We start from the raw sequence: 27,898 nt of genomic DNA, 5'->3' as shown, positions 1-27,898 counted from the left end.
TAATGAGAGAAGTACAGACTAACGAGGACTTTTCTTACATGGGTAACTTAAACGAAGGCTATGGAGTGAATTGACTGCAATCTTTAACGTTTTAATAGAATTCAGTTACCCTAACAATAAAAGGTTCTTCAAAAGATACAAGGATAGAACAACCATAACATGAAATTAACTGAGAAACTTGTAAGTCAGGAAATGAAGAATTGCTTTTAAAAAGTAGAAGGGTACTAGAGAATGGAACTGAGGAATAGAATTGTGAATGTGAACAGGAAGAAAAGTTGTACAGAGTTATATGACAGTAAAAGAAATTTAGAAAGTGGAACCCTCATGAGTGCAGAACTGCATAACTGCAAACACTCCAGCAAGCTCCAGACAGAACCCCACACACTTCTCCAACACAATCCACTTACTCTAGTACTCTAGCGCAACTCGAAGCTCCAAACACAATTCAAAACACTCCAGCATTTCTACAAAAACCCACACACGCCGGCACAACTCTACGCACTCCTACACAACTCTAAACACTTAACAAGCTCCAAACTCAACTCTAAACACTCAAGCACAGTTCCATAAGCTCCGACACAATTCTACACACCCCTGCACAACTCTGTACATTCCTGTACATCTCCAAACTATCCTGCACAACTTCACATACTCCAGTACAACTGCAAAACTCGGCACACTCCTGCAGAACTCCACAAGCTCCTTCGCAACTCTACACATTCCTGCACAACACATCTTGAGCAAGCAGTTCATATTCTATATGAAGCCAAAACTAGAATATGCTTCTCAAGAAACATAAAGAGCAAATAGAGGTGTAGAGGAGCTTGACAAAGGATTAAGAGCTGAATTACAGGGGAGGGTTAGATGCCTTTAATATCCACATCATGGAAAAGAGGTGACTTAACCATAACTGCTATGTACACAAAAATCAGTTCAAAATTGCAGGGATTGAACAACCATGGGATATAACATGAAATTAAGCAAGAAATCTGTTCAAAAAGATGCAAAGAAGTACTTTTATAGTGAAATATATGGATGAACTGAATAAACTGAGTGAGGATGTAGTAAATAAGGACAGTATATAGAAGTTTAAGATTGTATATTAGCATAGAATGTTCAGGAGTTGGGGCCTCACAAGTGTAAAACTACCTTTCTAAACCATACAAATAGGTAATTACATTTCAGACCATCACACAAACCAGAATAAGTCTGCACTCTTCAGCAAACTGCACACACTCCTTTAGACCTCTACATACTCTTGCACAAATCCATGCACTTTAGCAAAAATACACATATTGCTGCTTGACTTCACATGCTGTCTTCCTCAATTTCACACTCATAATCCTTCACAACATTTCATCCATTCCTGCACAATATAAACACCATAAGGGTATAATGCAACCACGTTTTATATTAGCTGTAAATCTTTACAGAAAACTTCCCATCTTCAGGGAATAGTCTCCTGCCCCTTAACATAAAATGTTTTATGGAACAGCAATTAGTAAATACTTTTCCTTTCAGTTACTTAATCAGCTATTACTGACATCAATCATATAATCTTATTCAAATTTTGCTGGGATACCAGTAATTTTATTAATCTTTTCTATAACCAGTCATATTTACCTTGAAACCAAACTTTTCTTCCATACATTACAATTGCATCAGCCTCATCCAAGAACCTCTTGAGTTCTCAACCTTAAATCATATTATACCTATCACAACTTTATATTACAGCAAACACCTGGTGATGAAAAACACATCTGACATTGTGGTCATGACATTCATAATATGTTTAAATCTGATTGCTATATTTTGATTCTACAAGTAGACAATGAGGAACTATTAACACAAGGTATTCATTTCTGTAAAAATTTACTTTGCCAGTACAAACATACTTAATGTGAGAAGTGGTATTAAACTTTATGATTTTATATCCCTTGAGCAACCAACAAAAGATGGACATCATTTCATAAGAATCATTCACTTTGCCTCTTTACCTTAGGGTAGCATATCTTCATATAAAGCATATGAAACACTGCATATAAGTTATGGATTGCATTTCCAAAATTTAAGCTTTTGCTGCAGAATTTGATTTCATGTTGGTTCCCAAAGTGTCAGTTATCCACCAAGACATAAAATCATTGAAATGACTTGTATTAGTGGTTCAACATTGAAAGAAGTTGTATTTTCTGTGTGGCACCAATATTCCTTAAAAACCACCTTTAAAAATAATTAGTAAAAAGTAAAAATATTTTCAATTATACCAACTAAAGATAATAGTATCTAAATGACATTTAGTATTACTTTTCAAACACTCAAAGAAGTCTTTTCTATACCTGGCATTAATATACTTAAAAAAAAGTGAAAAATAATGTAAAAAATAAAAAAAATAAGAGAAAAGTGTTCTCCAACAAATGGTATAGATATGGGCATAACTAAGTCAATCAAAGACGGGGATAGCAATGCTGTTTCCCGTGGGGTGGAGTGGTGCCAGGAATGGAAGAAGGCAAGCAAGTATGAATATATACATGTGTATACATTCTTATGAGTCCACAACAGACCGCATACTTGCCCATCTCTCCAAAACTCTTGCATTCACCTCCCTAACAACCCCATCCATAAACAAATTAAACAACCATGGAGACATTACACACCCCTACTGCAAACTGACATTCACCGGAAACCAATCACTTTCCTCTCTTCCTACTTGTACATATGCCTTACATCCTCGATAAAAACTTTTCAGTGCTTCTAGCAACTTACATCCCACACCATATACTCTTAATACCTTCCAAAAAGCAACTCTATCAACTCTATCGTATGCCTTCTCCAGATCCATAAATGCCACATACAAATCCATCTGCTTTTCTAAGTATTTCTCACATACATTCTTCGAAGCAAATACCTGATCCACACATTCTCTACCACTTCTGAAACCACACTGCTCCTCCACAATCTGATGCTCTGTTCATGCCTTTACCTTCTCAATCAATACCCTCCCACATAATTTCCCCAAAATACTCAACATACTTATACCTCTGTAATTTGAACACTCACCTTTATCCCCTTTGCCTTTGTACAATGGCACTATACATGCATTCTGCCAATCCTCAGGCACTTCATCATGAACCATACATACATTGAATATCCTTACCAACCAGTCAACAACACAGTCACCCCCATTTTTAATAAAATCCACAGCAATGCCATCCAAACCTGCCACCTTGCCTGCTTTCATTTTCTGCAAAGCTTTCACTACCTCTTCTCTGCTTACCAAATCATTCTCCCTGACCCTCTCACTTTGCACACCACCTCAACCAAAACACCCTATATTTGCCAATCTATCATCAAACACGTTCAACAAACCTTCAAAATACTCACTCCATCTCCCTCTCACTTCACCATATATATATATATATATATATATATATATATATATATATATATATATATATATATATATATATATATATATATATATATAAAGTTTTTTTTATTATACTTGGTCACCATTTCCTGCATCAGTGAGGTAGTGCCAGGAAACAGAAGAACAACCCATCCACTCATATACACATATATATAAGTAAATGCCCATACATGTACATATACATACATACATATACAACATATACATACACAGAAATATACATATGTACACATGTACATATTCATACTCCTTCGCCTTCATCCTATTCCCAGCAATACCCCACCCCCACAGGAAACAGTATCGCTACCCCCTGCCTCAGCAAGGTAGCACCAGGAAAGCAAACAAAAAAAAGGCCACATTTGTTCAAAGTCAGTCTCTAAATGTCAAGTGTATAGCACTGATATCGCAGCTCCCTACCCACATCCAGGCCTCACAGACCTTTCCATGGTTAACCCAAACGCTTCACATGCCCTGTTTCAGTCCACTGACAGGACGTCAACCCCAATATACCACATCATTTGAATTCACTCTATCCCATGAACGCCTTTCACTCTCCTGCATGTTTAGGTCCAGATGGCTTGAAATCTTTTTCATTCCATCCTTCCATCTCTAAACTGGTCTCCTTGTTCTTTGTCCCCTTCACTTCTGACACATATCCTCTTTGTCAAACACCCTCCCCCCCCACCCCCTTAGTCATTCTCTCCATATGTCCAAACCATTTCAGCTCACCCCCTTCAGCTTTCTCAACTACACTCTTTTTATTCCTGCACCTCTCTCTCAGCCTTTTATTACTTGCTCGGTCAAACCACCTCATGCCACATATAGTCCTCAAACATTCCATTTCCAACACTTCAACCCTCCTTACATCCTCATTAATAGTCTGTCCGTCACATCCTTACATCATTGTTAGGACCAATATACCTTCAAACATATCCAATTTTGCCCTCCCAGATACTGACCTCTCTTTCCATACATTTTTCAATGTTCCCAGAACATAACCCAAGGCTGTGCCACTTCAAGTAGCAGGGAAATGTAGACTCACTTGGAATGATAAGTTATTTGACAAGACTGTTCTCTCAATGATACAGACTCACTAAAGGTGAATTTCACTTGCAGTATAACCTCTTGCATGTAAACTCACACTTGTAACTTACCTAATAAAGAAATTGAACCAACTCAAAACATGGAGAGTTAATGGCCACATTCACCATATGATCAGTGAAACCTAGGATAGCAGAGATCAGTCGACACCAGTGCAAATATGGGGGAAGTATTAGGGTCCTTTGGATATTCCTGCATGCTGCAGTGGAGGGAAAGCAAAAGGTTAAAATACAAAATATAGCTTTAGGTTAAAGTATGTGTTTTTTCAAAAGTTTTTGCACCAGATTCACACTTCAATTTCAACTCTCATGCCATTTATCATATTTCATTGATGATTGTCTTGAAAGTTTTACATAAACATGAAATCTGTCTCATGACATTTGAGGCAAGATACTTCATAAGTAAGATTACTGCACAACAGTTCTTCAAAATCTAATCTTTTTGCTCTTTCATAAGTACTATATTCATCTTAAACATATTTTAGGTGCAATGAAGTAAATTCCATATAATCTACAGTGTTACATATTAACACGCTCCATTATTATTCCTTAAGCAAATCTTAGGAGGAATTTTACTTGTATGGTTAATCCTTACACAAAGTCTCTTCATCCTGCAGCTGTATTCCATGCAAGAGGAAGGGAATGATGGACTCCTCTTGTGAGAGGTCCTTCATGAGACTGTAGTTCTTTTTATCCATTGATGATGACATAGCCTCACCAAAAGGGCTTTGCACTTGTGGTGTAACCACTTGCAGGTAAAGTCTGATAACTCCTCTTATATAGACGTCATGTATACTTGCATGGTAAATCAATAATTACTTCAAAATCGTCAAGCACTGATATGTATTGATATCACATGTTCCTTGGGTGGGAAAAGGCAAGCAGGCACTAAAAAACCTTTTTCTTACATAAAAGACCAACTACTTATTTTTCATACTGATGTGTCCATTATTTCAAACTCTCAAATAAGGACAGTAAACAAAAGAATTCAATGAGTGAATAAGTTGTGCAATAAAAAGCAAACATTTGTTTCACATACATTAAACATCTATTTCAAGTGATAACTATGAAGAGTTAGTTTTAACACTCCTCTTCCACTTGCATAAAACAGCTTCTATCCTTGATAGACCTGAAAGAAAAAATATCTTTCAGAAAAACTATATGTAAAACATATACAAATGAAAACACCATTCTCATAAATCCTAAGTTTCCTTTATGTACTGTACTAACAATACAGACAATCATAAGAATAACTGAAAGATGTATGAACTGGTTGAATATGGAAGCCCTCAAGTCAGCAAACAAACATAAGGATGGATTAGTTGAATATGAAAGCCCTCAGACATGCAACAAACAAAAGGAGAGGTTAAATTTTGGGTAGGCAGCTTCCACTCTGCTTTTGGGTGGGCATTACTCTGACTTCAGCATGCCATTCAGAACACAAAATGATGAACTCAACCTCATGTAGCTGGCTTTCCTGATCCCTGAACTACTTATTAACAAATATGATCCAATCAGCTGGCTAGTAACACTAATTCACCATGTGATCCATGTCTAACTATGGTAAATGAGGTTATGTAAAAACAGCCATAATGAACAAAATTTTGTGAGAAATATAAAAACGGAGCTCAGAGTTACAAATCAAAACCTGGTAAAAAGTGACGAGATCATGATGTGAGTGAAATGAGAAGCCCTGCACTTAATCTCAATGTAATAGTGGTGATGTGAGAAGGAGATGGAGTGAGTATTTTGAAGGTTTGTTGAATGTGTTTGATGATAGAGTGGCAGATATAGGGTGTTTTGGTCGAGGTGGTGTGCAAAGTGCGAGGGTTAGGGAAAATGATTTGGTAAACAGAGAAGAGGTAGTAAAAGCTTTGCGGAAGATGAAAGCCGGCAAGGCAGCAGGTTTGGATGGTATTGCAGTGGAATTTATTAAAAAAGGGGGTGACTGTATTGTTGACTGGTTGGTAAGGTTATTTAATGTATGTATGACTCATGGTGAGGTGCCTGAGGATTGGCGGAATGCGTGCATAGTGCCATTGTACAAAGGCAAAGGGGATAAGAGTGAGTGCTCAAATTACAGAGGTATAAGTTTGTTGAGTATTCCTGGCAAATTATATGGGAGGGTATTGATTGAGAGGGTGAAGGCATGTACAGAGCATCAGATTGGGGAAGAGCAGTGTGGTTTCAGAAGTGGTAGAGGATGTGTGGATCAGGTGTTTGCTTTGAAGAATGTATGTGAGAAATACTTAGAAAAGCAAATGGATTTGTATGTAGCATTTATGGATCTGGAGAAGGCATATGATAGAGTTGATAGAGATGCTCTGTGGAAGGTATTAAGAATATATGGTGTGGGAGGCAAGTTGTTAGAAGCAGTGAAAAGTTTTTATCGAGGATGTAAGGCATGTGTACGTGTAGGAAGAGAGGAAAGTGATTGGTTCTCAGTGAATGTAGGTTTGTGGCAGGGGTGTGTGATGTCTCCATGGTTGTTTAATTTGTTTATGGATGGGGTTGTTAGGGAGGTGAATGCAAGAGTTTTGGAAAGAGGGGCAAGTATTAAGTCTGTTGGGGATGAGAGAGCTTGGGAAGTGAGTCAGTTGTTGTTCGCTGATGATACAGCGCTGGTGGCTGATTCATGTGAGAAACTGCAGAAGCTGGTGACTGAGTTTGGTAAAGTGTGTGAAAGAAGAAAGTTAAGAGTAAATGTGAATAAGAGCAAGGTTATTAGGTACAGTAGGGTTGAGGGTCAAGTCAATTGGGAGGTGAGTTTGAATGGAGAAAAACTGGAGGAAGTGAAGTGTTTTAGATATCTGGGAGTGGATCTGGCAGCGGATGGAAACATGGAAGCGGAAGTGGATCATAGGGTGGGGGAGGGGGCGAAAATTCTGGGAGCCTTGAAGAATGTGTGGAAGTCGAGAACACATCTCGGAAAGCAAAAATGGGTATGTTTGAAGGAATAGTGGTTCCAACAATGTTGTATGGTTGCGAGGCGTGGACTATGGATAGAGTTGTGTGCAGGAGGATGGATGTGCTGGAAATGAGATGTTTGAGGACAATGTGTGGTGTGAGGTGGTTTGATCGAGTAAGTAACGTAAGGGTAAGAGAGATGTGTGGAAATAAAAAGAGCGTGGTTGAGAGAGCAGAAGAGGGTGTTTTGAAATGGTTTGGTCACATGGAGAGAATGAGTGAGGAAAGATTGACCAAGAGGATATATGTGTCGGAGGTGGAGGGAACGAGGAGAAGAGGGAGACCAAATTGGAGGTGGAAAGATGGAGTGAAAAAGATTTTGTGTGATCGGGGCCTGAACATGCAGGAGGGTGAAAGGAGGGCAAGGAATAGAGTGAATTGGAGCGATGTGGTATACCGGGGTTGACGTGCTGTCAGTGGATTGAATCAAGGCATGTGAAGCGTCTGGGGTAAACCATGGAAAGCTGTGTAGGTATGTATATTTGCATGTGTGGACGTATGTATATACATGTGTATGGGGGTGGGTTGGGCCATTTCTTTCGTCTGTTTCCTTGCGCTACCTCGCAAACGCGGGAGACAGTGACAAAGCAAAAAAAAAAAAAAAAAAAAAAAAAAAAGAGAAAGGAGTTAAGGGTAATAAACAAAACCATATAGATGAAAAAAACATGTGAGGATATGAAATACAGAGACACTCTTTCATGCTTAACAATGCTTCTACCTGAGACAAAATTACTGAATCATATATACAATGTAAAATGAGGAGCACTTTATAAGGATTAATGCATAAGACATGGACTATTATGAAAAAATATATTTTGTCATATCTCACCATGGGAAAGAAAATGCTTCTTTGAACTAAAATTTAAGAAGGTGGAACAAATGAAATGATAAATCATAAAAACTAACTGGGGAATACTGCAGCAGCCAGTCCATAGTTGACCCAGCTGTTCATCCTTCCCTACGGGTAGGTGAATAAAATGGGTACCTACAATAGGCTAGGATATATTATTATAAGTATTATTATACTTAACTGCCATCACCTGTGTTAACGAGGTAATGCAAGGAAACAGACGAAGAATGGCCCAACCCACCCACATACACATGTATATACATAAACACCCACATGCACATAAACATACATATACATTTCAAAGTACTCATACATATACATACACAAACATACATACATATATACACATGTACATATTCATACTTGCTACTTAGTAATATACAATATACATATATTTCATATATAAAATACATAATATATATATTATGCTGTGGTTTTGGCGCATTATACAGGACAGCTAGAGACTGAGTGTGAACGAATGTGGCCTTTGTTGTCTTTTCCTAGTGCTATCTCACATGAGCGTGGGGGAGGGGGGGTGCCATTTTATGTGTGGCGAGGTGGTGACAGGAATGGATGAAGGCAGCAAGTATGCACATGTGTATATATGTCTATGTCTGTGTATATATATGTATGTATACGTTGAAATGTATAGGTATGTCTATGTGTGTGTGTGTGGGCATATATGTATATACATGTATATGTGGGAGAAAGAACACTTCCCATGTATTCCCTGCATGTTGTAGAAGGCGACTAAAAGGGGAGGGAGCGGGGGGCTGGAAATCCTCCCCTCTCGTTTTTCTTTTAATTTTCCAAAAGAAGGAACAGAGAAGGGGGCCAGGTGAGGATATTCCCTCAAAGGCCCAGTCCTCTGTTCTTAACGCTACCTCGCTAATGCGGGAAATGGAGAATAGTTTGAAAGAAAGATATATATATATATATATATATATATATATATATATATATATATATATATATATATATATATATATATATAAATATATAAAATATATAAAAATATATAAAATATATAAAAAAATATAAAATATATAAAAAAATATAAAAATATATATATATATATATATATATATATATATATATATATATATATATATATATATATATATATATATATTTTATCCCTGGGGATAGGGGATTAAGAATACTTCCCACGTATTCCCTGCGTGTCGTAGAAGGCGACTAAAAGGGGAGGGAGCGGGGGGCTGGAAATCCTCCCCTCTCTTTTTTTTTTTTTTCCCAAAAGAAGGAACAGAGGGGGCCAGGTGAGGATATTCCAAAAAAGGCCCAGTCCTCTGTTCTTAACGCTACCTCGCTAATTCGGGAAATGGCGAATAGTTTAAAAGAAAGAAAAAAAGATATATATATTCATTTTTTATTTTGCTTTGTCGCTGTCTCCCGCGTTTGCGAGGTAGCGCAATGAAACAGACGAAAGAAATGGCCCAACCCACCCCCATACACAATGTACACACACACACGCAAATATACATACCTATACATCTCAATGTACACATACATATACACACACAGACACATACATATATATCCATGCACACAATTCACACTGTCTGCCCCTATTCATTCCCATCGCCACCTCGCCACACATGGAATACCATCCCCCTCCCCCTCATGTGTGCGAGGTAGCACTAGGAAAAGACAACAAAGGCCCCATTCGTTCACACTAAGTCTCCAGCTATCACGCAATAATGCCCGAAACCACAGCTCCCTTTCCACATCCAGGCCCCACACAACTTTCCATGGTTTACCCCAGACACTTCACATGCCCTGATTCAATCCACTGACAGCACATCAACCCCGGTATACCACATCGATCCAATTCACTCTATTCCTTGCGCGCCTTTCACCCTCCTGCATGTTCAGGCCCCGATCACACAAAATCTTTTTCACTCCATCTTTCCACCTCCAATTTGGTCTCCCACTTCTCCTCGTTCCCTCCACCTCCGACACATATATCCTCTTGGTCAATCTTTCCTCACTCATTCTCTCCATGTGCCCAAACCATTTCAAAACACCCTCTTCTGCACTCTCAACCACGCTCTTTTTATTTCCACACATCTCTCTTACCCTTACGTTACTTACTCGATCAAACCACCTCACACCACACACTGTCCTCAAACATCTCATTTCCAGCATATCCATCCTCCTGCGCACAACTCTATCCATAGCCCACGCCTCGCAACCATACAACATTGTTGGAACCACTATTCCTTCAAACATACCCATTTTTGCTTTCCGAGATAATGTTCTCGACTTCCACACATTCTTCAAGGCTCCCAGAACTTTTGCCCCCTCCCCCACCCTATGATAAACTTCCGCTTCCATGGTTCCATCCGCTGCCAGATTTACTCCCAGATATCTAAAACACTTTACTTCCTCCAATTTTTATCCATTCAAACTTACCTCCCAATTGACTTGACCCTCAACCCTACCGTACCTAATAACCTTGCTCTTATTCACATTCACTCTTAACTTTCTTCTTTCACACACTTTACCAAACTCAGTCACCAGCTTCTGCAGTTTCTCACATGAATCAGCCACCAGCGCTGTATCATCAGCGAACAACAACTGACTCACTTCCCAAGCTATATATATATATATATATTTTCTTTTATACATATTTGCTGCTCCACACGTCAGTGAGGTAGCACCAGGAAACAGACAAAGAATGGCCCATCCACTCATATACACACACACACACACACACACATATATATATATATATATATATATATATATATATATATATTTAGTATTCATTTATTTATTATACTCTGTCACTGTCTCCCGCGTTTTCAAGGCAGCACAAAGAAACAGACGAAAGAATGGCCCAACCCATCCACATACACATATATATACATACACGTCCACACAAGCACATATACATATATATATATATATATATAAAGCATCGCTTCCCCGTCATTACGGCATTCAACTGCCTGTTCTGTCTTAGTTAACACAAATAAAGCCACAACTAATACATCCATCTCCATCCTTTTTCAGTATCTATGTACTTCCTTAAGTTCTCCACTGAGACCTCATAGCAATCATGTGACTTCCAAATAACCTGAAAGACAAACATGCTTTTTATTATACCATTTTAACTCACCTATTTCCAATTCTTCATTTGTCACAGCAAACACTATTCTGAACCAACCAGGGTTTGAACAATGTAGCATCTGGCCTGGTGATATAATGACACCGCCATTTAGCAGAGCCGTAAAGAGAGCTGTTGAAGAGGATAAAGCACAAACTTATCAAACAGTGAGACTGAGTGATGAATGGCATAATAAATAAGTAAAGGAAAATAGAGAGGAGGGTGAGGTGTGGAAAGAATTTAGGGAAGCATTGCTTACAGGCACAGATGAAGTGTGTGATAAACAGAAAGTGGGATGTGGACACAAGATGAAAAAGGGTAGTGACTATTGGGATGAGAGAGTTGATTTGCCAGTGAAAAAAAAGAGAGGTGTATGAATAATACCTGCAAAGAAGGAAGGTGAATGATTGGAAAAGTACAAGAGAAAGTTGTAGGAGGTCAAAAATATGGTGCAAAAGCTAAAAAGAAGGCAAATAAGAGATTGATGAGAAAGTATGGCCAACTTTAGGGAGAATAAGATGTTTTGGAAGGAGGTGAATATTGTGAGGATAGTAAGTGATCAAAAATTAGAGTGAGTGAGGGAAGCAGATGGGAAAGAGGGGGTAGGCAAAAAATAGGTGGGGTGAGTATTATGGACTACTGAATGTGTTAGACGACAGGGAGGAAAATGTGGAACGAGGTACTGGATAAATGGTTTGGTGAAAAGAGATTGGGTAACAAAAGCCTTACTCAGTGTGAGGTTACCAAAGTACTAAGAGTGGATGGACTTGGAGTTGAGTTTCTCAAGAAAGTGGATGACAGTGTTCTTGATTTGTCAGTCAGTCAGGCTTCCTATTTCTGTACAGCCTAAGGGGAGATACTTGAGAATTGGAAGAATACCTGTATAGTGCCATCATATAAAGTTTTTTATGTTAGCTGATACGGCATGGGTAACTGAAGCCCTAATCAAAGCCATCTGAACCAGGGCATATGAAGCATCTGAGGTAAACCATGTAAAGGTCTATGGGGCTTAGATGTGGATAGGGATCTGTGGTTTCAGTGCATTACAGATGACAGATAGAGACTGAGCGTGAACGAATGTGGCCTTTTTTGTCTGTTTTTCTGGCACTACTGGCCATTTCTCACTCCATCCTTCCACCTCCAATTTGGTCTTCCTCTTCTCCTCATTCCCTCTACCTCTGACAAATATATCCTCTGTCAATCTTTCCTCACTCATTCTCTTGATGTGACCAAACTTTTTCAATACACCCTCTTCTGCTCTCTCAACCACACTCTTTTTATTACCATCTCTCTCACCCTTTCATTACTTACTCGATCAAACCACCTCAGACCACATATTGTCCTCAAACATTTCATTTCCAACACCTCTTCCACACAACCCTATCTATAGCCCATGCCTTGCAACTATATAACACTGTTGGAACCACTAGTCCTTCAAACATACCCATTTTTGCTCTCTGAGATAATGTTCTCACCTTCCACACATTCTTCAATGCTCCTAGAACCTTTGTCCCCTCTCCAACCTGTGACTCACTTCCGCTTCCATGGTTCCATCCGCTGCTAAATCCACTCCTAGATATCTAAAACACTTCACTTCCTCCAGTGTAGTTTCTGTTATAGAAAAAATCTTTCTATCTTTACATGGACTGGACTGATAAAACCCATAGTCCAGAATTCAAGCTTCCAACAAATCACCAAAGTACTACAAATGGCTCCAAGATTAGTAATCTGCTGGCATTAATCAAATTAATGATTTTCCCATCAATGAATTATATCAACTTAACCTCTTATATTTACAAAAAAAACCCTGATGTCATTAGCCTCAACTTACCATTCTCATTGTCTGCATTACAAGGTTGCAAGAAAGCTTGCATGTTTGCCCAGAGGAAAAGGCCTGCCACAGACTTCTTCACCACCACTCCCATTGCCTCTAAACGTTGGCGAGCTTTATGGTATGCTTCAGCAAGCCTCTTCTGGGATGTAGGAATGTAGAAACTATCACACCATTCTGCTCATAAGAGAATTGTTGAATATTATGAAAAATCAAAATTCTAATACGAGATGTAAATTCTTTGAGAGTTTCTTATAATCATGGGGTCATCATACTCATATACCACTACCTCTCCAAGTAAGTCTCCCATTATCTCTCACAATACCTCAAAGATAATTATCACGCTTTTAATCTGTTTGTTAAACTTTAACCTAAACTACACAAACACACACAAGGCTAGAAATATCATTATTAGTAACACTCAGAAATAGGATAAGAGGTTACAAAATGAGGTCCCAAATCAAAGGCTATGAAGCGTCATTTGTTGGATATGGAAATTAGGGAACTGAAACAATCAAAGAGCTCTATAACAGAGTCAAACCAGTTAAAGGGACTTAGAAGGAGTTTAACCAAAAGACAGACGTTGCAATGAATAAAACCACCAAAAAAAGGATTAGAAGGATCTCTGGATTCCCTTAAATCACATTACACAGAAATGTCCATGGCACAGAGACCTAAGTCTATTTAGAATGGAGGTCAGGGAGAGAGAAGGAACAAATTCTGGTACTGTTAAACAAGCTTTGAGGGTACTGGCTGATGATTGTTGGATAACAGAGCTGGGGCAGTAAGAATAAAGGTAAATTGGAAATTAATGAACTGTAAGGATAATGATATGCACAATTTAACAGAACAATCAAGGAAATATATGGTCTAATGGGTGAAAGGTACAAATACAAATAATCTAAAGGAAACCAGATACATTGTGTTTGATAAATCAGCAACATGGAACTTGGTTGATGAGTGAGTTATGCCAAACTAAAGATCATTAGGAAAGGAGGAGGATGACAGGAAAATTACTTATGATTTTTGGACTGAAAGAGGACCACGTTCAAGCTTAAGGGAAAAGGATAAAAAAGGAAATAATACAGAATAAAGACTATCAGAGGCTCCATACATAGCAAATGGAGTTTCTAGATATACGGAAATAAAGAAAATTGGTATCGTCAAAACCTAAGGGGAAAACCACTAATAATAACTTTCAAAATGGAGTTTTATACCCAAAAGGTACAAAATCAAGAAGTGAACTTTAAATATATGGAGGAATTCAATAAAGCATTCATCAGGGATATTACATCAGGGAAAGAAAGAGAAAGAAGTAAAGACTTAAGGCAGAAGGCAAAAAATGGAGGACACCAAAAGTGACTTGAAGATGATATATCCCTGCCAGTGCTAACGAGAGTTCAGGAGCATTAACTGAAGTGGATCTCAGATTGAAAATAACATATACAAAATGCAAATGTATTAGTAATAAATGCTAAAGAACTGGACTTCAAAGATCAGAAAAAGGAAAACAAACTTGATTTTGTTCAAACTTTCTATAGAGGTATAATCACACTGTTTTGTCCTGAGGTACACATGACAGAAAGGAAATAAAGAGAAGAAAAAGGGAAGGAGGAATGACCTTCTTAATAGGGGACAGACTTACTTTCCAGGAACAAGTGGTAGATGTTCCTTTTAAACAAATCACAATGAGTAAAGTAACTATAGGAAAAACTACAAAGTGGATTAGATAATATATGATCATCCAAAGAAATGCAATGAACCAGAAGAAATATACATAGAAAACAACAAAAGAACAATTAGAATGGTATATATGAACCAATTAGACAAACACTTCTCAAAGGAAGTATGGTTCTAATCCTGGGAGATTTCACTTGTGGATATAGACTTAGACAATTTAGATTCTTTTGGAGACAAGTTCTGAAAGTTAGTCCTTTCCGTTGTTTCTGCTGACCATATATGATCTAGTTCTGCCTACTGACACCATATTGCCTCCTGTACACCACATCACTCCAATTCACTCTGCTCCATGCACACCTTAAGATGCATAAACAACAGTTCAGGCCTGGTGGGTTTGAGTTGGGTCTCTAATTGAAATACTTAAGGTTCCCTATTGATCTATTAAAAATCATGAATGAACATTAACTCTGAAATCAACCTAATTACTGTGTATGCACTTTAGGGATATATATATATATATATATATATATATATATATATATATATATATATATATATATATATTTTTTTTTTTTTTTTTTTTTTTTTTTCTATACTTTGTCTATATGGTAGAATGAGAAAAAAATTCATATGATGTACAGAGCATGCCCTCTGTGTCACATGGCATATAGCAGTGAAGGGGCTAAAGAACGACTAAGGAGTTTCAGAGGCACTACCCTTTTTCCTGTCAGCTATGGTAAATATATTTCAGGGTAAACTGTAAAAATAAGGAAGCAATTGAATTTTGACGACCAAATTGGCAGAGGGCAAAACTGACCCGTGGATGCATTGGAGATGTAATGAAGCTAAGCAACACCACACATCCGATGGAAATTATGTAATTTCAAAATGATGGAAACATTAATCAAGAGCTGGTTACAAATGTTTAATGATATAACCATATAACAATGCTACTTAAAACCATTTAATCAAAGGCTACATGTAGTTAGGAAGAGGCCTGAAAATTCAAGTACCGATTCTTTTTTTGACAGACAGAAAGTTATAAGCTGAAGATTCAAAATTCATTATCAAGTATATGACTCACCCAATGAGTTATAAGATAGCGAAATTCTGGTATATGAACTGTTGCTACGCGACAGGTAACTGTACTTAGACCTGTTGGTGATTTATATTATAAACACATAAAAAGTTAAAATATCTGTTTGAAAGAAGAGGGAGCTGCAATGTTCTAACTCTTGATAAGGTGCAAATGAGATAAAAGGAGACAAAATGAGACTGGGCATCTGGTTCTAAGACAAGTCATCAATATTATCATCATACAACCCTAGGACCCCTTTCATAAGGCTCCCAGAACTTCACGGCCACACTCCATGAAAGAAAAAGGAAATGATGGATTCTTGAAGCAAAATAGTCCTTGATGAGAAAACTCTTTTGTGTCCACTGATTATATAGCCACACAAAAGGTGATCTCTTGCTTGTGGCATAACTGCTTGCAGGCAGAGTCTGTTAACACCCCTCAGTAAGGAATTAATTAAAGAAAGGAGTGTAGAGATGGTTGTGACACATATACACACTGATCATGAAAGGGTAAGAGTGAAAATGAATCAGGTGACTGAAATAATATGAAAGTGATACAAAAAATCAGACATGGGGGAGGAAATGAAAATTGTGGAAATACATATGGCAGCTATATCATTTTTCAAGATAAGAATATACTGCAGCTTGACGCAGACCTGCATCCTACCTTTATCATTAATAATGGTAGCGGCAGCATGCTGGATGAGTTGAGGAGAGGAGTGGTAATGAGATACAGTCTTGAGGCAAGACAAAACCAATGGATTTGTACTATGAATCACACCCAGTCGAAACCCAGGAATTGAGAAATCCTATAACAAAGCGAAATTAAACATAATGAGATTAGTTATTATCACATTAAGGATTTCAGAAGTATATAAGCATTCCAAAATTTTACATCGAAAATAGTTATTAGTAGATAAAGAAATAACATAAACTTTAAATGACTTTTTCAATCCAAATGAAACATGCAAAGACTCATAACAGGTTGTATAAAAAGGAATAAGTATTGTAATGTACATCAAAACCTAATAAATAAAAGCAAGAAATGTTGATCACTTTGGTGTATAGAATTTCAAACATACAGTAATCTGCTTTGCACAAGAGCAAAATAAGCTCACTGCTATATATCATTTCCTCACAACAAAAAGAGAACAACCTTATATTCTTATATTTCAGTTAAAAGAATAATTATAATATGATCCTCACCTTACTGAAACCCCATAGGACATGTGTACGAAGTGGATCGGGCACTGACTCCATTCTGAGGACACTATTGAACTCTGTCTCCTTGTCATATATTGAAAAGGCATAAATCTCATCAACAATGACATGGATCTCATGTCTGAAATATCGTAAAACTAGATAAAGGACAGGTTACTTCAGTGAACTAATTTCCTGAAAATCATTCACAATCTGCAGACAGCAGGATTATCACACAACATAAATAAACCTCTGTATCACATACTGGTAGGCTTGCATTACCCAAGGAATTACTACTAAAATTAGACATAATGTTTTCAAACAAAAGATCCACAGCATTATCTTACTGAGCACATATTTCCATAATACTTCGTAAGTAACTGGTTGAGGAGACACAACCAAGGGGATTGTTGGGGTGCAAAATCACACATGCACGAACAGACTGTCCTTCACTCTTAATCTTCAGGATGAGCTTCTCCATATCCTGGGGTTGTAATTCAAAGTTCTCCTAATGAAAGATATGAAACTATATCTATGATATCTATGATTATATTTTTAATCCACACTTATGATAAACAATACCTTTTTAACTAAAACAATTACAACAAATCCAAGCAAACCACGAATCAATGGTATAAATAATTGAGCAAGAAAATACATATTCAGGTAAAGATGATGGGATGATGCAGTTACTGACAAAATGAAAAATAATTTTCTCCATACTTGTCTTTAAAATCTATAGCTTAAAAATCATCTAGTTTTAAGAGCATACGCTGTATTTAGTTGTTTCATATCAGATATCATTCTTAGCAGGGTCATCTGTACAAACACTTTTTTTTATCACACAAATCATAGTACAGGTTCATCTATTACTACTTAAAAGAAAGGAGTTACTTTTTATCAAGAAGTAAGAGCAAATTATGGACAATAACATGAAAAATATAAGATCTATATACTCTACTCATCCTTCTTGAAACAAATTAGCAAAGGTACTGGAGAGTTTATGATTTAGCTTACCTCTTGCAAGGCAACAAGTGGCACTACAGAAGCCCTTGAACGATCCTGAAAATCTGTAAAGATGCGGCCATATACAGGTGTTGGAGTAATGACCACATCATCAGGATCACAGAACGTGTGGGACAGAGCATCTAAACAGGCTGTTACCCCATTCATCACTATTAACTGGAGAAGCAAATGATATGACATATGAATGCACTTCTGTAATTCATGTGAATATCTGTTATTTATTACCATCAACAGAAAAAAATATTTCAGTGCAATGCAAATGTGTTGAAAAAGTTTCTAGATTATCAATGAAGGCAATAAATTCTTATTTTCTTAGCTAAAGCAAGAGAAAAAAAATAACTATATCAACATTACTTTTACTGTTTTTGGATTAATAACTTTTTTATATTAAAACATGAATGGCAAAGTACACAATGACCTGTGTAAGTAACAAACCAATATCCTTTTACAGTACATTTACTGTCAATTTTGCCCTAGCCCAACCACAACTTTTTTTTACAGAGGGTAGGGAATAGCTACCTCCTCGAGATAGAAGTGCTACCCTGTGCTCAAGACCATGAAATGCTGTACAAAATTATCACACATTTTAGCCTAAACTGAGTGAAACCAAGAATGAATGCATTTGAGTCATCTGTTCAGCATGAATCTATTACTATGAAACACTAATCTAAAGCATTACATTATCAGGGTTGATTGCTTTATATGGTTTATGGTGGCGAGTTAGCAAGCTTGCAACAGCCTGCCGTAACTCAAGAATACCAAAGCTGCAAAAGTAGTACTGATATCGAGCTGTCATGGTTAGTGCATCTCCCTTGTTTAATCGTGCCAATACTTCCTCCTCCATGAGCCGGTTGACAGCCTGGCCCATATTGATGATGCCCTGGGGGAGGAGAAAAAAAAAAAGATCAAATCCAATTCAAAAGAATCTTAGAATTCTCTGCCTTCACTGATTATCACAATCCCCAATACCAGAATCATATACAGTAGCAGAACAATTCAAGATTCCTTACCATGTAAATCTATAAGTGATCTATCTATCTATCTATTATCTATCTATCTAACTATATATATATATATATATATATATATATATATATATATATATATATATATATATATATATAATTTTTTTCATTATTATACTTTGTCGCTGTCTCCCGCGTTAGCGAGGTAGCGCAAGGAAAAAGACGAAGTAATGGCCCAACCCACCCACATACACATGTATATACATACACGTCCACACACGCACATATACATACCTATACATCTCAACGTATACATATATATACACAGACAGACATATACATATATACACATGTACATAATTCATACTGTCTGCCCTTATTCATTCCGTCACCATCCCGCTACACACGAAATGACAACTCCCTCCCCCCCCGCATGTGCGCGGGGTAGTGCTAGGAAAAGACAACAGAGGCCACATTCGTTCACACTCAGTCTCTAGATGTCATGTATAATGCACTAAAACCACAGCTCCCTTTCCACATCCAGGCCCTACAAAACTTTCCATGGTTTACTCCACACGCTTCACATGCCCTGTTTCAATCCATTGACAGCACGTCGACCCTGATATACCACATCGTTCCAATTCACTCTATTCCTTTCATGCCTTTCAACCATCTGCATATATATATATATATATATATATATATATATATATATATATATATATATATATATATATATATATATATATATATATATATATATATATATATATATATATATATATATATATATATATATATATATATATATATATATATATATATATATATATATATATATATATATATATATATATATATATATATATATATATATATACATACATATATATGTGTGTGTGTGTGTGTGCAAACGATTTGCCACTATAACCATTTGATCGCCATTTCCTGCGCTAGCTACGAAGCGCCAGGAACAGACGAAGAAAGGCGGCATTCGCTCACATCCATTCTCTAGCTATCCACGACCGCGCCCCACAGAACTTTCTATGGTTCACCCAAGCCGCTTCACATCACCTAGTGCAGTCCACTGACCCTTGTATTCCACATTTATCCCGTGGACGCCTTTCCCCCTCCTGCATATTCAGGTCCCGATCACTCATACTCTTTTTCTCTCTACTCTTCCAGCTCCAATCTAGTCTCCCCGTTCGCCTTGTTTCCTCCACTTCTGACACATATATTCTTCTTAACCTTCCTTCACTCATTCTCTCCGCATGTCCCAACCATTTCAGCATATGCTCTACAGTTCTAAATCACATTCTTTTCATTACTACATCTCCCTCTTACCGTTCTGTTAATTGATCAAACGACCTCACATCACATATTGTTTTCAAAACATTTAATTTCCAACAAACACACCCTCCTACGCACATTCTCATCTATTGCCCATGCCTACTGTACCTTCACACATACCCATTGTTACCCTCCCACATAACGATCTCTCTCTCTCTCTCTCTCTCTCTCTCTCTCTCTCTCTCTCTCTCTCTCTCTCTCTCTCTCAACACATTCTTTAATCCTCCCAGAACCTTCGCCCTTCACCCACCCAATGATTCGCTTCCGCTTCCATTTGCTGTCATGTCCACTCCCAGGTATTCAAAACACTTCACTTCCTCAATTTTCTTCCTTCAAACTCATCCCGCCTCTCCCCAAGAAAACTGTCTGTCAACCTTGCTAAACCTAGTATCCTACGACCCTACATGCCTTCGTTACAACTATCATAATGAAGACACCAAGCACTCATACAAAACTATCTGGCACACATATTATCACATTGCTTTATGGCCTGTGGTCCCAACCCTGTAGCATCTTCTTGAATGTAGCAGGTGCCTCGCAAAGATAAAAGAACGAACGGATATATATATATATATATATATATATATATATATATATATATATATATATATATATATATATATATTATCCCTGGGGATAGGGGATTAAGAATACTTCCCACGTATTCCCTGCGTGTCGTAGGCGACTAATATATACATATATATATATATATATATATATATATATATATATATATATATATATATATATATATATATATATATATATTTATATATATATATATATATATATATATATATATATATATATATATATATATATATATATATATATATATATATATATATATGGGAATGAATAAAGGCAGACTATGAATTATGTACATGTGTATATATGTATATGTCTGTGTGTGTATATATATGTATGTTGAGATGTATAGGTATGTATATTTGCGTGTGTGGACGTGTATGTATATATATGTGTATGTGGGTGCGTTGGGCCATTCTTTCGTCTGTTTCCTTGCGCTACGTCGCTAACGCGAAAGACAACGACAAAGCAAAATAAATAAAATATAAATATATATATATATATATATATATATATATATATATATATATATATATATATATATATATATATATGTGTGTGTGTGTGTGTGTGTGTGTGTGTGTGTGTGTAGAATGTGTTAAACTCCCCCACCCAGCACGAACTATATAAAAAAGTGATCAGGGCAATCTCTTCACATGGCAGGGAAGAATAAAACCAGATACATAAAAAACAGATACATAAATTATTCCACAGACATAGGAAATGAAGGAATAATCTTTAGAATTATCTTCCTGCCCCGACAAAAAAAAAAAAAAGAAAAATGGTAAGGAGTGTGTGTGTGTATCTTCCGATACTGAAGAGAAAGAACTGTGACGTCGTGGGTGGAGGGAAGGGGCGTGGCGTAGGGCGTTCCTGGGTGGGGATGGGAGGAGGAGCTACAATCTGGAAAACCCTCGAATGGCGCGAAAATAAAAGTCCTTCTAATCTCATGACAACCAGATTCACCTGTAAACTGTGGCAGTTGTGGTATAACAAGTCATAAGCACACCTCTCACGCTCACAGGGATCAATAACCCATAGAGTGTGAGGCAAACATATACATATATATATCAACTTACCTCCGGGTTGTCATATTTGTCGTACATGTTTCCCTCAACTTGCTTCCCGAAGCGTGCGTAGAATGCCGGATAAGAGATCGTCTGGTGTGCCCGACGAGATATAGTCGTAGCATCTTCCTCGGCCCCGTCATTCTGCTGTAGCTGGCTTTCGTTACGAGTGGCCATAGCTGGAGGGTGTGTGCTGAAAGCAGTCTGTCATGAAACTAAATACTGTAACGTCGACGCTGTGTTTGGCACTGTAGTGCCTCACCACGTGATCCAATGTCTGTTGGTGAAATTCATCCTTGTAACGGAGATATTTTTTTTTGGTTAAATTCCATCTCATGCATATCTAATGTCATTTATGAATGCAACCGAAATAGAAGATTTTTTTCCGAGGTTATCTAATGTCTTTAATTCTACAGAGATATGTATGGAATAATTGTATTTAATTTTCTTGCAGGTACTTTCCTGAAATCGAGCTGGGAAAGTTGCCAGCGATTGGTTTTTGCATACTCGTGTCTAATTAACCAATTTATTAAGTTTGAAAAGATACACTGGACAGTGAAGATATTTCTATATTTTACCGAGAATAACATGTAAAGTATATACGAAATTCTTATATCCAATGTGGTACTCATAGTACAATAGAAAAGGATTAATGGCACAGAGCAAGAATTATTATAGGGTACATATGATAATTGAGCTAGACAACGTACACACACATACACACAGTAACTAGGGATTGATATCAAAATAATTTCATAATGAATAATAACTAATATCAAAGTGCTGAACACAATTACTTGACCAGTGTAATTAAAAATTCTACACACATGAGCGCCAGACACTTAGTCTATTCCACAGAAACGATTTTACTTGTTAAAAAATAATTAGAATGACATTGTTGGAAATATAGTCGAAAATATCAATAAAAATAACTACCGGTAATACATAAATGAACTCACACCAGAACCCCTTACTTTAGAGGTATAACACGTAATAAATCAGTAGCTCCTGTTCATTTGGAACACTCAAGTCAACCTTTAACTCATTTACTCGATCAATAAGTGACAGGATTGATACAAATCTATAATCATGACAGACAGAAAAATTACCTGTAAATTATTTTTGTACGTTGCCTAGATTGTAAGGATCAAAACATCAACCAATCAGATTACTTAAATGAATACAGCGCCAACCACAGTATGCCTATTAGCACAGTACAATGACTTTATCGTAAAATGTACAGTTTATATATCGTGATTTCTGGAGATTAAAGTCAACAATGATGATCGAAAATGATATGTTAAGAGTTCATCGCTCCCAAGGTGAGTGATACATATCTTCCACATTGTTATCCATATTTCGTTCTCGATGGTTAAACTTTGTTACCATTAACCTAAAAAAAAGAAAAAGAAATAGCCGCAATATCATTTCTATATTAAAGAATGGCAACTGAATCTCATTTTCGCTGATGACTTTATAAAGATCCTGGTAGTTGAAAGTTCCTTTAACTTTGGTACATAAATGGGTAAGTACATGATCTCCCTACTTATTAGAAGCCTTCCACTTTCATTTATTTATGTTTCCCTGAAATTCAGATCACAAACGAAAGACTGTCAGCAGCATTTTCATCTAGGGTTGTTCTTTTCTTCAAACTGGTCTCAAGTTCTGCCATAGCACGGACACCAAAAAGGATTTCTCCTATGATGTTTTGGAGAAAATGCTTCATCGGCATTGCCAGCAGTATCACTGACTTTTTTTCCCCCTAATTCTTTTGACACATTTGTGGTCTACTTCAGGGAAATTACCTTTACATTCGTCAAAATGTTCACGGGTTACATCCAAATTGGTGGGGTAACGATGTCTAGTCCTGCAAATGTACTCAAGGTTATCTATACCCACTGTAGGATCTTGTTAATTTTGTGGAACTTATTCAGCACATGATTGGAGACTTCTATCTAATTTCACAAGCATGAGATCCCCTCTTGCATCAGCCTTTTTAACGTTATCTTTGTGAGTGACCAATAACTGAATTATAGCTATGGGCTATAGCACAAGTAGCCTTTACGTGAGTTAACCATCTGGTGTTTGAGAGACGGTTTTGTATAGGGATATCAAGATCTAACACTAAACTCAGTATAGCCCAGCAATTTGTTGAGGCACAGGAAATACATCGTGGTCAGAAATGAAAACCAGAGGTTCATCTTAGTCACACACATAAACATATTATATATATATATATATTTATTTATTTTTTTTTTTGCTTTGTCGCTGTCTCCCGCGTTTGCGAGGTAGCGCAAGGAAACAGACGAAAGAAATGGCCCAACCCACCCCCATACACATGTATATACATACGTCCACACAAGCAAATATACATACATACACAGCTTTCCATGGTTTACACCAGACGCTTCACATGCCTTGATTCAATCCACTGACAGCACGTCAGCCCCGGTATACCACATCGCTCCAATTCACTCTATTCCTTGCCCTCCTTTCACCCTCCTGCATGTTCAAGCCCCGATCATACAAAATCTTTTTCACTCCATCTTTCCACCTCCAATTTGGTCTCCCTCTTCTCCTCGTTCCCTCCACCTCCGACACATATATCCTCTTGGTCAATCTTTCCTCACTCATTCTCTCCATGTGCCCAAACCATTTCAAAACACCCTCCTCTGCTCTCTCAACCACGCTCTTTTTATTTCCACACATCTCTCTTACCCTTACGTTACTTACTCGATCAAACCACCTCACACCACACATTGTCCTCAAACATCTCATTTCCAGCACATCCATCCTCTTGCGCACAACTCTATCCATAGTCCACGCCTCGCAACCATACAACATTGTTGGAACCACTATTCCTTCAAACATACCCATTTTTGCTTTCCGAGATAATGTTCTCGACTTCCACACATTCTTCAAGGCTCCCAGAATTTTCGCCCCCTCCCCCACCCTATGATCCACTTCCGCTTCCATGGTTCCATCCGCTGCCAGATCCACTCCCAGATATCTAAAACACTTCACTTCCTCCAGTTTTTCTCCATATATATATATATATATATATATATATATATATATATATATATATATATATATATTTTCTTTTTTTTTTGCTTTGTCGCTGTCTCCCGCGTTTGCGAGGTAGCGCAAGGAAACAGACGAAAAAAATGGCCCAACCCACCCCCATACACATGCCTTGATTCAATCCACTGACAGCACAACCCCGGTATACCACATCGCTCCAATTCACTCTATTCCTTGCCCTCCTTTCACCCTCCTGCATGTTCAGGCCCCGATCACACAAAATCTTTTTCACTCCATCTTTCCACCTCCAATTTGGTCTCCCTCTTCTCCTCGTTCCCTCCACCTCCGACACATATATCCTCTTGGTCAATCTTTCCTCACTCATTCTCTCCATGTGCCCAAACCACTTCAAAACACCCTCTTCTGCTCTCTCAACCACGCTCTTTTTATTTCCACACATCTCTCTTACCCTTACGTTACTCACTCGATCAAACCACCTCACACCACACATTGTCCTCAAAAATCTCATTTCCAGCACATCCATCCTCCTGCGCACAACTCTATCCATAGCCCACGCCTCGCAACCATACAACATTGTTGGAACCACTATTCCTTCAAACATACCCATTTTTGCTTTCCGAGATAATGTTCTCGACTTCCACACATTCTTCAAGACCCCCAGAATTTTCGCCCCCTCCCCCACCCTATGATCCACTTCCGCTTCCATGGTTCCATCCGCTGCCAGATCCACTCCCAGATATCTAAAACACTTCACTTCCTCCAGTTTTTGTCCATTCAAACTCACCTCCCAATTGACTTGACCCTCAACCCTACTGTACCTAATAACCTTGCTCTTATTCACATTTACTCTTAACTTTCTTCTTCCACACACTTTACCAAACTCAGTCACCAGCTTCTGCAGTTTCTCACAAGAATCAGCCACCAGCGCTGTATCATCAGCGAACAACAACTGACTCACTTCCCAAGCTCTCTCATCCCCAACAGACTTCATACTTGCCCCTCTTTCCAAAACTCTTGCATTTACCTCCCTAACAACCCCATCCATAAACAAATTAAACAACCATGGAGACATCACACACCCCTGCCGCAAACCTACATTCACTGAGAACCAATCACTTTCCTCTCTTCCTACACGTACACATGCCTTACATCCTCGATAAAAACTTTTCACTGCTTCTAACAACTTTCCTCCCACACCATATATTCTTAATACCTTCCACAGAGCATCTCTATCAACTCTATCATATGCCTTCTCCAGATCCATAAATGCTACATACAAATCCATTTGCTTTTCTAAGTATTTCTCACATACATTCTTCAAAGCAAACACCTGATCCACACATCCTCTACCACTTCTGAAACCACACTGCTCTTCCCCAATCTGATGCTCTGTACATGCCTTCACCCTCTCAATCAATACCCTCCCATATAATTTACCAGGAATACTCAACAAACTTATACCTCTGTAATTTGAGCACTCACTCTTATCCCCTTTGCCTTTGTACAATGGCACTATGCACGCATTCCGCCAATCCTCAGACACCTCACCATGAGTCATACATACATTAAATAACCTTACCAACCAGTCAACAATACAGTCACCCCCTTTTTTAATATATATATATATATATATATATATATATATATATATATATATATATATATATATATAGCTGTCATGTATAATGCACCGAAACCACAGCTCCCTTTCCACATCCAGGCAACACAAAACTTTCTATGGTTTACCCCAGACGCTTCACATGCCCTGCTTCAATCCATTGACAGAACGTTGACCCCGGTATACCACATCATTCCAGTTCACTTTATTCCTTGCATGCCTTTTACCCTCCTGCATGTTCAGGCCCCGATCACTCAAAATCTTTTTCACTCCATCCCTCCACCTCCAATTTGGTCTCCCACTTCTCATTCCCTCCACCTCTGATACATATATCCTCTTTGTTAATCTTTCCTCACTCATTCTCTCCATGTGACCAAACAATTTCAATACACCCTCTTCTGCTCTCTCAACCACACTCTTTTTATTACCGCACATTTCTCTCACCCTTTCATTACTTACTCGATCAAACTACCTCACACCACATATATACACATACATATATACATATTTATCCCTGGGGATGAGGGAGAAAGAATACTTTCTACGTATTCCCTGCGTGTTGTAGAAGGCGACCAAAAAGTGGGCCTGGAAATTCTTCCCTTCTGTTTTTAAATTTCTAAATGGAGGAACAAAGAAGGGATCCAAGTGAGAATATTTCCTCTAAGGCTCAGTCCTCTGTTCTTAGCACTACCTCGCTATCGCAGGAAATGGCAAATATGTGCATCTCCTGGTACTACTTCGCTAAAGTGGGAAACGACGATCAAGTACAATAAATAAATAAATAGTAAATATATGTAATGAAATAGCCTTGATTAGGACATTAAGATGCATAGGCAATCTGTTTATAAAAAGAGTGCAGGTATATTTGGCAAGTTAATGAGAAATACAACCCTGAACATTCAAAGTGTTGGCTTTGCTGACTGCTAGTCAGTGATATCAATCCTCAAGGACTGGTGTATGGAATACCTTAAGAT

The 27,898-nt window shown here is 37.7% G+C and overlaps 1 protein-coding gene across 1 annotated transcript; it reads right to left on the bottom strand.

Moving 5' to 3' along the window:
* Position 1: 1 nt before the first annotated feature.
* LOC139763482 (1-aminocyclopropane-1-carboxylate synthase-like protein 1) lies at positions 2-22,547 on the bottom strand. The gene is made up of 9 exons (XM_071689579.1): positions 22,274-22,547; positions 18,971-19,171; positions 18,283-18,447; positions 17,613-17,773; positions 17,272-17,407; positions 16,733-16,874; positions 13,309-13,485; positions 11,490-11,609; positions 2-5,656 (listed from the first exon to the last, which is right to left on the bottom strand). Exons 1-9 carry the CDS (start codon positions 22,436-22,438, stop codon positions 5,592-5,594), a joined length of 1,332 nt encoding a protein of 443 aa, XP_071545680.1. The 5' UTR covers positions 22,439-22,547; the 3' UTR covers positions 2-5,591.
* Positions 22,548-27,898: the final 5,351 nt, after the last annotated feature.

Source organism: Panulirus ornatus, chromosome 47, assembly GCF_036320965.1.
Source record: "Panulirus ornatus isolate Po-2019 chromosome 47, ASM3632096v1, whole genome shotgun sequence".
NCBI lineage: Eukaryota > Metazoa > Arthropoda > Malacostraca > Decapoda > Palinuridae > Panulirus > Panulirus ornatus.
Note: the sequence above shows the minus strand (reverse complement) of the source record. Positions and strands in the feature narration are given on the sequence as shown.